At 46.4% G+C, this 11102-nt stretch overlaps 1 protein-coding gene across 10 annotated transcripts in view; it reads right to left on the reverse strand.

The window, feature by feature from the left end:
• Positions 1-11102, reverse strand: part of GTF2IRD1 (GTF2I repeat domain containing 1) — a 210023-nt gene that overhangs the window by 29592 nt on the left and 169329 nt on the right. For 7 of the 10 annotated variants that reach the window (XM_019511404.1, XM_019511407.1, XM_019511400.1 and 4 more), the window contains 2 exons: positions 10514-10542; positions 2712-2732 (listed from right to left, as the gene is read on the reverse strand). In XM_019511404.1, coding sequence (XP_019366949.1) covers positions 2712-2732; positions 10514-10542 — 50 coding nt within the window. The remainder of the gene's footprint in view (positions 1-2711; positions 2733-10513; positions 10543-11102) is intronic. The other 3 variants (XM_019511406.1, XM_019511405.1, XM_019511409.1) reach the window with 1 other exon arrangement.

An 11102-nucleotide genomic window follows, 5' to 3' on the forward strand; every position in this document is an offset into this window, starting at 1 on the left:
CCCCCACACACACACACACACACACACACTTGAACACCCCCTTCCTGCCCTCAGCCCCAACCAGAAGCCTCTGCGGCTTCTGGCCTCGTGCTCCTGGAGCTGTTCCCACTCCCTTTGTCCGAGTGGAAAGTAAGGGAGGACTGGATGGAGGGAGTGGCTGGAAGTGTCGGTTGTGGGGAGCGGTGGGGGCTGCAGGGAGTGGTGCGGCAGCAGTGGGGCCCGTGGGGAGCAGCATGGGAAGTGGCAGCTGCACGGAGCAGTGGAGCCCATGTGGTGCGCAGCAGACAGCAGAGTCTGGGCGGGTGGTGGGATCTTGTAGTCAGTGGAGCCTCCGTGGGCACTGGGGCCATGGCGGGCCCCAGCAGGCAGCACAGTGGACCCCGACAGGTGACAGAGCCACAGGCTCCAGCAGGACCCAGTGGGTGGCAGAGCTGTGGCAGGACCCAGCAGGCAGCAGAGCAAGGATGGGTGGCGGGATCCGGTAGGTGGTGGAGGCCCAGTGGGCCCCAACAGGCAGCAGAGCTGCAGCCAGGCTCCAGCAGGTGGTGGGGAGGTGGCAGGCCCTGGGAGGCAACAGAGCAATGGCAGGTGGCAGAGCTGCAGCGGGCCCCAGCAGGCGGTGGGGTTGTGGTGGGCCCCAGCAGCTGGCAGAGCCGCAGCCAGGCCCCAGCGACCGGTGGGGCCACAGCAGAACCCATTGGGCAGCAGAGCCGCGGCCGGGCTGAGGCGGGACCCGGCAGGTAGCAGAGCCTCAGCAGGCAGTGGTGTTGCGGCAGGCCCTGGTGGGCGGCATAGCCATGGGGGGCCCCAGCAGGTGGTGGAGCCACGGTGAGTAGCAGGGTCATGGCAAGCAATGGAGTTGCAGCAGGGCCGCAGCAGAGCACTGCAGAAAGCAGGGAGCTGCAGGGAGCAGCAGGCAAGCCTGCAGGAGGGTATGCAGGGAAAGGCGGTGGCAGGCAGGAACATGGAGCCCATGCAAGTGCCCTAGGAGTAGCAGGGACCCAGGGTAGGGCTGCAGAAGTGCAGAGCCTGGGCATGGGGTCTGCCTGGCTGAACTGTGTGAAGCTCATATGCAGTCTGCTAGAGCTGCACGCTATGGAGCCGGCAGCCCTGCCCTATCTCAGCACACACCCAGCCACAACCCACCACGCACGCACACACACACACACACACACACACACTCCCCAACCATACCCCACCACTTAAACCCCCTTACTGCCAACACAAAACACACAGCAGGACTGTATTTTCAGCTATTATAATACAGCCACCTCTAGATATACTTTTTGTAAACACAGAAATCAGTACAAAAGTATTTTTAAATAAAATTAAGTAAGTTACAGTAGAGAGAGAGAGAGAGAGAGAGAGAGAGAGAGAGAGAGAGTGTGTGTGTGTGTGTGTGTGTGTGTGTGTGTGTGTGTGTGTGTGTGTGTGTGTGTGTCTTTTTCCCAGTTTCCAGATTGCAGCGCCCTTCCTCCCAAAAGGAGTACTTCCAGGGCAAGGGGAAGGACTTCCCATGGCAAAGGTAGGAGTTAGGGGGTAGAACTTCTGGTCCCAATATGGAGATAAGGGGCAGGACAACTGTCAAGGGGCAGGGCTACCCATGCGGCCCTCGACAGCTCCCCAAAACTTGGTAAGTGGCCCTCCGCCTGGAACAGCTGCCCACCCCAATATCAGGTATGGGCTAAGCCATAAGGAAGGATTCAGTTATTTGCTCCATTCATTCAAAACCCCAGGAAGGGGTCAAGATTGGCTTCTACGCACAGGTACACTACAGAGCAGGCACAGAGCAGGCAACTAGGTTTCCACAAATCTGCATTTGTGCTCAGTCACATGCAAGCATGAAGGAAGATCCATTCAAGATCAGACCTCAAATGCTCTGTGGACAGATCCTTTCTCTGCACCATTTACTTACAAGGGTTCTAAGCTCCTCTAGGACTCTGAATTCATCTTTGACTTGTACAGCATGGGCACTTGACTAACCATATCAACAGCTGTCTTCCTATGGTGGACTTTAGGACTGGGGCACTCTAAGCCTGCTGATTCGACAGCCATGTCCGTCGTGGAAAGGAGAGGGCTTGCATTCATTCCACAACTGTCAGTGAAATGAACTGGAAGGCACTGACTGAACAGACAAACATAATATATCAAAGCTGAATGTATAGCAGCACGTTGCATTTAGAGTCTCACAACGTCTATGTCATTCAGAGAACAAAGCAGGGATTCCTCAAGCATCCAGCTTTTTAGGAGCATTAGTGCCACGGAAAGACTGGAAGAGAGACTGGTGGCAGCATTTCATTTGGCGGGCAGGAAACTGGGCAAAGACATTTGCAACGCGTCAGGCAAAAATTCCAAGGCTTTCTTCGTTTTTTAAAATAAGGGCAGATAAAAACGGAACAAGAAAAATGATTACATTGTCAATCCTGCACATACCTATGTGCTGAATTATATGCCCAGGAGTCATTCATTGAAGTCAATGCAGAGCTCTCAAGCATGTGGATAAATAATTGCATGATCCGGACCTAAACAGAAGAATGTACGTCTGAAAGAGATCAGTGATTACTCTGAAAACTGGAGTTTCTCTGTTCTCTGAAGAACATGACAGAATATGAGATTCTGGCAGGGGAAAAGGGACATGATCACTGAAACAAGACTACACGGGGGAAAAAAAAACCCCAGCTGACGGGATGAGTGGGTAAACATGAAATTACCTTCTGATACTTGTGAGGACACTGCACATGCAAGAGAAAGAGAAGAGAAGAAACAACAAAGGCAAAAAAAAAAGATGAGCTGAAGTGCCTGAGATGAAGACTTGGTGTTTAAAAAAGGCTTTGAAGTTGCATAACACTTTACATTATCTGTTTTATTTTCCACCTTCAGATTAACAACAGTAATAACTTCAACATTAAAAGATATTCATGTTGGGGAAGGGGAGATAGGGAAATGAACGTAACAAGTTGTTACAATCTAGCTGCTATTGCTCAGGTCAGGTACCCGGTCTGGAAGGGTGAGCTGGGGTCTGAACGTCAGAAAGAAAAGGGGGAAAAAAACACTGCTAAAACATGGTCAGGGTGAGAGCAAGTGCTTCTTCCTTTTTGTTAAGAGTTTCAGATGCGAGGCCCATCTCATCAAAGTGAAGTGGAGAATGTTGCTCTTGTGATTAAAAAAAAAAAAAAAAAGGATGCCTGGATGTGTGGGTTTTTTAATTAAAGAACACTGCCTGTCCTACTTTATTAATTGGTGTATGGGAAATAATCTATCAGTATGGTAGGGAGTTTGGGGAATAGGACAGATGGAGCTGGTGTGCATTTTCAATCAAAGCACACAAAAATTAACATACAGAAAGATTTTCCCCCCCTTTTTTTTTTGCTAGATTACTTATGCTTGATTTTTTTTTCAAAGCCTTGAATTAAGCCTGTTCTGTATCTCTGTGCCTCAGGAAAGAAGAAAAGAAAGAAAATTTATAGTGTTTGTAATGCTGGAACTTCAACCCCCTCTCTTTCCCTTATATTTTAATATTGCAAGATCGTTCTCTCCTGAACAGAATTCCAAGGGTCCTTTTGCCAAGGAGATAACACCAGTGGGCTGAAAGGCAGCAGGAAAATACAATTAAAAACCTGAAAGTAAAGTTTAGTGTTATAGGCGTATTCTGAGATGCTGCCAAAAGGCTTTATCCAGCTAGATGGGACTTGTCCCCAAGGCAACCACTAAGGTACCACCGCCTGCTCTGGATTCTCTTAAGCTCTATGTGATGGCTCACTTCAAATTTAAGTAGGACAGCAGAGGTTGTGCAGAGCCTGGCAGTGGAATCGCAGCACGCTGGCATCAAAGGCAAAACTCCAATCGACTCCAATAAGGACAACGCCAGGATATCAGCCCAGCCCAGATCTTCAGCTGGTATAAACTGCCACACGTTACTGATTTCTATCCAGCAACGTTGGTTTACACCAGTGGAAGTTTTGGGCTGTGTTGCGACTCCTCCCCAAACCTGCAGGATTCTCTTGACCTGCTTCCACGTACAGTAGCTGGTTTGATGGTACAACTGAGCCTGTTCTGGGAAAGGGAATCCACTGGCACCCACTCAGCCAAATAGGAGCTGGGATACCCAGAGATAATGGGGGAAGAAAACCCAGGGTAATGGTGGACCAATTCAAGATATCCTAAATACTGACCAGGAGCATGGAGCACCGTGGGCCAGCACTTCTGCAAGAGGCAAGAAGCAAACAGTAAAAAAGGAAGGAGACAGGGAGACCCAGTGAACCTCACGTCATCTCAGTGTCTGAAGAAGACCTTGCTTGTTCTGAAGTAGGATATCCCCACAATGCACAGTGCTGGTGCAGCTCTGGTCCTGGAAGTCAGCTATAAACCACCCATTGACTTCCATGACAGCAGGCTTAGGCCAGTCTATATATGGTACTTATCTGGGACCCAGAGACACATTATCAAAGTGCCTTCCACTGTACCAGGGACACAGCCAGGGTTTTCAGCATCCACTTGTGTGCTTCTCATTGGCATCTCATTGGAGTGCGTGTCTGGGAATCTCTCTGCCTAAGATAACGTTACTTACACAATCCCATTGCTCGAGCATTTGATTGCCTCTTTGTCTTTAAGTATCTTTAAGTCCTCACAACATCCCTCTGGGTTAAGAAAAGTTGCTTGTTTCACTCTATTTTATAGACCAGAAACTACGACTTAGAAAGTCTCAGTGACCAAACCAAGGCTTAACAGGGAGTGTGTGGTGAATGTGGCTCTGCCCAGGCTGGTATCCTTACTACTGACTAGTGCTGGACCCTTGTAAGGAAGTATATTGCTGAAGGCTGTCCAGGGAGTCGATTATTTGTGTGTCTGTTTTATGATCACACAGTCCAATACTGCTGCCCGTTGGTTATGCATCAGCATCACTGCTGAAATCAATAGGAACCTGCACAATTGGTTACAAGAAAATAGGACAAGGCCTTCAAGGTAACGTTTTCATAACTGGTTAGGTGATTTAGGAGCCAAAGTCCCACTCAGTAAGGACAGATGGTTGAAAAATTGTATAGCGGTAGCAAGCTGTTATTTTAAAATGCTGTTAACTGTCAGAAATGACTTAGATTGCCTAAGTCGCTTAAGTTTTGTTGAAAATGTTACCCTATCTAATTCTGAAGCTAAATATCCATGCCCCCTTCACAAGCATCTTTTAGCTAGAATAATTTGAGGGGAAAACCTACTTGGTTTTCTCCCTTTAAATAAGAGACACAATCACATAAAAATTACAGATAATCTTGGGGAACAGAATGAGTTGTTAAAAAAAAAAATCAAACCGATTCGTTATATAAAAAACATGATGCCTCCAGGGAATAAGAAAGTGAACTTGGTTCTCTGCTACACTGCTCCAGGTGCAGTTATTTATATCAGTTCAAATGTTGGATTAAATGCCCCAAAATCGGGACTGGGAGGAGGAGCAGGCACTGAGTGGAGAATCAGGCACAAACCAAACCCCAAATGAGTAACGTAACTGTACCCAAATAAAGAAATAATTTCATGGAATGATTTCTCTCTCAAACTATTTATGCCTGGGGTGTTCAACCCCCAGCCCCGGGGCCAAATCCAGTCGGCAGTGCTCCCTCTTGGTCCAGAAATTTGGTGGCAGGAGCATGGTAGCAGCAACTGTTGCTTCCCTGCTGCCAAATTTCTGAGCCCACTGGGAACCCCATGGATCTGAACATGTAGGCCAGGCAGAGGCACCCCAGGGCCCAATTCAGATGTGCTGGGATGGGCAGAGGCAGCATGGGACTAGTGGGGGCAGGTGGAGCCCAATCCAGATGCATGGGAACAGGGACCCAGTGTGGGGCCTGATCCTGCTGCCCAATCTAGCCCTATATCGTTCATTTAGCCTGTGGGGGGTCAAAAGGTAGAGCAGCACTGATTCATTCATTTAAAGTTTGCCATTCCTTTAGTTTGGATAAAAGGCAACTTAGTTTTCCTTTTGTTTAAAGACCCTTTTACTAGACTTCCTTTTACATTTTTGCAATGCGGCTTTGGGAAGAAAACATTGCAAAGGCATGTTTAAATATAATCAAAAGAAACACTGTCTTTACTGATTTGCTTTTTTAATGTCAAGGATGCATTTCTGTTCTTCTTAGTTTTATTAAAACCTGGCTTTTGTACAAAAAGCTGAAGTAAAATGATGATGACAGCATCCCTTTTATTATGCATTTTTATTGTCTATATGTTTTACATTTTACAAATGTGTCTATATACTTTAAATTTTATTATGGCAAATGAAATATGATCATAGTAAAAAAAAGCAATGAACATGTAAGCGTGCATCTATCATAACCACATGTGTAACAAAATGGATAACTGAATAGACTAGTAGAGCTGTCTGAATTTTTTTGTCATTTTTTTCTGGAGGAAAAATTGCCCTTTTGGTTTACAAGAAATTTGAGTAATAAAAATTCCTTTTTTTTTGTAAAAAAAAAAAATTAGCTTGTTGAAATAACCATTTTTTCTGCATTTTACACAAAATCATGAAACATTCTGTGGCCATTTTTCAACAAAACAAAAATGTTTTCTTCATGGAAAATAAAATAAAACAGGCTCCCCCAGTGGCTCTGCAGATTTACATTATTTCCAAATTGGTTGACAGAGTAAAAGGTTAATAATCCTGCTAACAATCCTGCATGCCAGTGCAGTGCACCTAAATATAACGAGGCAGGTTAAACTATCCGTGAATGGAACAAGTAGTTTCATACCAGGATAAATACAATTTTGTGTTACTTCATCATCATGTCTGTGTAACACTGCTGAAAACACTGCTGGTGTAATAGTTTCAGCCAAGCTAAGCTGATGCGACTTCTCTATAAATGTAGTAGCTTGTAGGTAACCACTTTGGGTCAGATCCTGTTCCATCTACCACTAGGCATCTAAATCCCCAAGACTGAGCGAGTCTACTCAACCTGATTTGAGTACCTGAAAAACTATTAATGCATCTACTTTTGTAACATGCCTTCACCTTGAAGGAGAGGGAGGAGGAGTCAATCAACCTTTTGCCCAACAGCCTAGTGCAGTGATCAGCAAAGTTTTCTAGTGGTGGGCTGGAATGACCCAGCTCGGGTCTGAGGCAGACCAATGCGAGGAGTTGCCCGCTGCTGCTTTTCCCCACTGCTTGAATGTGGCACAACACAGGGGAAGCCCCCAGCTCCACAGGCCAGATTCAATGGATCTTGCCCACTCCTGGTCTAGTGATTAAGGCACTTGCCCAGGGCATGGGAGACCTGTGTTCTAGGTCCCAGTTCAACCAGGAAATTTGATCCCCATTTTCTGCTTGCCAGAAAAGTACTGTATCCACTAAACTATGGGTTTGGGCAGGACTGAGAGCGTCTCTCATCCCTCCTGTCGAGGCTGAGCCCTAGGGTGGACAAGAGGGAAGGAGAGAAAAAGCAAGACAGAGCCCGTCTCTGCGGCACGGGGGCAGGGGCGGAGCGGGGGGAGGCCTGAGCTCTACTCTCAATGTGCTGTGTGCATTTTGAATTAAATAGCTCTTGGATGAAAAGCATAAACTACAGCAAGGAGGGGCTGAACTCAGCTCCCTTTCCCCGAAGGGTACATACACCTCCCTGGCCCTGCCTGCTCTCCTTCCGACCCCACGACTCCAGCACTCTTTTCCGAGCAATGGCTCAGCTTTCACAAGAGGGGCCTGTCAGTGACTGTATGATCTGATCCAGTGACTGCCGGCTCTTCCACTGACAGCGGATCAAGCTCTCTAGCAATAAAGGGACCTTAGGGAGCGCTTAAGCTTTGGGCTGGACTACAGTCCAGAGCTGAACGCCACCCAGCTGGACTGTTAAAGCCACATGTCTGAACCATCATTTCTTTGCTGGCCTGCGAGCGGATTTCTAAATGTTTTCCCATGCGTCGGATATGCCATCCCTAAAATGCACCATCTTCAACGGAAGCGGGCCAAGAGGTGGAAATCAGAAGGTAGGAGGCAGAATCTTGTTGCCTGCATCTCTGCCCTCTTAGCAGCTGAAAATGCTTTTTTAAAAGCAAAGTTGCTGCATTTTTTATAAGCAACTTTCTTCAACTTCTTTGAGTTCTGGGATATTTAAAAACTGGGCAGGAGACTGTGTGATTATAAAAGTGGATAGGAAAGGATACATTCTGTGATGCTGCTTCCCCAGTTCTTTTTCAATTCCCTTTGAGCTCTGAAAGCCTGTCTTAACTACAATGCAGCCAATCTTCACAATCAGGGCCAGCGGAGATATTGCCAGATACAGCCAGGAAGCTACAAGGTTCCTACTCTACCTTGAGCAGCGTAGGCACTATTGGGATGTCCAAAGCCGACCTCGAAGAGACAGGACAATAGAAAACTGACTCGTTTTAAAACAAGTCAGGACAAGCCGAGTTGGGAACGTCAAAGGCCAGTACACATGGGTATTAATTCTTTATAGGTTCAAATGGAGAAAGCACTGCACTTTGCTTGGGATATGGATTAAATTATAAAACACAAAATTCTGCTGGTGACCTGATGACTTAAAACCAATACAAGGTAATCTGTTATGTTACAGGAAACATCCAAGATGCTTCTTAAAGTGTTTTTAATCCCATGCACAGAAAACAGTATCTCATCTCTTTTTCTGCTCTCCTCCAAGCACGTGGTCCGCTGTCTATCCGTATTTTCCTCTGACATTCTAGCTACTGCCCAAACAGGTACACGGAGGACAAAAAACCTCACGCAAAACCCTATACATTCTTTTTTGAAAAAAAAAAAATTCCTAGTGAGACGTCAAATTAATCAGAGCCCTGGCTCCAGGATATCATAACTACTTGTTACTCAACCCAGCCATTGTTCACAGTACTAGTTCAAGAAAGGAACAAGTTTTTAAGCAAAAGTTAAAGAGATCTGTAGAGAACACTAGATGTTTGCTCCTCAATCCATGCTGAACTCTGGGCACAGTAAAACCATTCCAGTTCTTTAAGTACCAATATTAGAGATTTATACTACAGAACCTAAAATGCTGCTCTTCTAGAGATCTTCTTCTAGGAGATCTTTATTTTTACACTGGGCATTGAGCAACTGATAGGCAGCAGTGGCATCAATACCAGTCTGCAAGCTCAGGCGAAGGCAGCTAGACTCCAACCCAGGCTTGCTTGCTGTGCCCCTTGAAGCAGATGCAAGTTCAACCAGTGCAAATTGCAGCTTTCCTTCTCGACACTGGAGATTCATCACCAGCACAGCAACCCCAGTCACTGGCCACCAGTGGCTGAATTGGGGCGAGTGCCAAATATAGATAAAGTGCTAGTGTTTGTTCTGAGACTCTGAGAGAATGAAATAAAGGCTATATCCAAACCCCAAGTTTCCCATTGGACTTTATCCTATTTATCCCAGCTGGTGGGCTAGATTAATGCCAGCCGTGAAGGAACAATACTGAGCTGTGCTGTGAAAGCAACTGAGAAGAAACAGAGTAGCATTCTGGGAGAAGGAATTTATATTTTTAAATGCTAATAAAAAGATAAGCAGAGTTGTGCTAGTGAGTCAGATCATCTTGGGTTAAAACACAGCTGCACTCACGCAGATTTTCAGAGACAGCAAGGAGCAGCGGTGCAAGAGTAACCCACTCCAGTCCTGACACATGGTCATTATTTTGGAGATTCAAGGCCACTCAAACACCTTCCATCATCTGTGCCAAGGGGTTTTTACAATGTGAGCGCAGGAAAGAAAAAAATAAAAGAGGAACAAACCTGGCTTCCAATTTTAAGCTCTCACTTTGTGTGGGTGTTTTTGCCTATTTCTATTTTTCCTTCCTTTTTGAATGCCAGATAAAAAGTAATGGCTGACAAAACGCAGCGGATGAAAACCAAGTTCCTTCTGGCATTATCACACCACCTTCAGACTTGCTCAATGGGTTGCTGCTGAATTGGAGTGGAAGGGGCATGTTTTGCCTTCAGACAGTACAGCACCGCAACTGCCCAAGAAGCTCAGTGCAGCAGTGGTCGGAGGAAATACCGAAGCTACGGAGGATGTTACATTCCAGCATTTCTTGGTCACTGCCTTGAGCACACACCGTTTCTCCACACGCAGACCCATGAACAGAGCCTCTGTTTCCACTATGCTGTCTAATGCTTTGTGCTGTTCGGTACCAGCCCCACAGAATACGTAAGCAACCCGCAGGCCTTTGTTCGGATGACAGAGACCCCGTGTTGATCAAGCAGAAACACTCACTCTCCCCCCGCTGGAACCTTCTTCTCTCCTAAATCTGCTAGCTAACGTCAATGGGTGTCAGTGCTGGACGCTTGCGGAACAGCAAAATACATGAACTAGAGGCCAACTGTTTTTATCAGTGTCTTGTGGAACTGCATCAAATGCACTGAACAAGCAAATCATGGAGCACATTCAAGGGGAAATTAGGTCAATGGCAGCCTTCCCCAAACTGATGAAGTAAGCATGTCATTAAGCCCTTGTAACTTCTTGGCTAGCTATAGAGACCTCATCGTTACATTACTTAGACAAAAAGGCATCACCTCTTACCAGGTTTGGGGATGAGTCCTTGAAAAGGCCTGGAAAATACAAGGAGAAAAGAATATTTAAAACGAACCAAGGCAGAAAGCAGACTGACGGCTGACATCAACTGCAGTTATTGTTGGTAATATTCCTTTGGCTGCCTGTTAGTGCCAAGAAGATCTGCACCAAACCAAGGGTCCAACAAGGTGGACTGTGTACACTCGCACATTAAGATACGCCCCCTGCTCTGGTACGTCCATGCTTTCATTTGACACAGGACCGGCACTGTGGCTTAGGGGAAAGAGCACTGAACTGGGTTTTTTGAGGTCTGGTTTCCATTGCTAGCTTTAACCACTGGAAATCTCGGGTGATCTTAGACAAGACACATCCTGCCTCCGCTTCCCTTCCCACCGCCTGTCTGCAACAGGAGTGTCTAGATTACAATGAGACTCATCTCTGTGGGAACCAGCCATAGGCACTGCTGTGAACCTACAGCCTCACGGATAGCACCTCTCATCAGTAGGTCCCAAAGCATGTTACAAAGGATGTCCATCCACATCTGCACACCTATATTATAGACAGGGAAAACGATGCACAGAAGAGTGAAATGGAGGCT

Source organism: Gavialis gangeticus, unplaced genomic scaffold, assembly GCF_001723915.1.
Source record: "Gavialis gangeticus isolate Ggan-Ray unplaced genomic scaffold, GavGan_comp1, whole genome shotgun sequence".
NCBI classification, from domain to species: domain Eukaryota; kingdom Metazoa; phylum Chordata; order Crocodylia; family Gavialidae; genus Gavialis; species Gavialis gangeticus.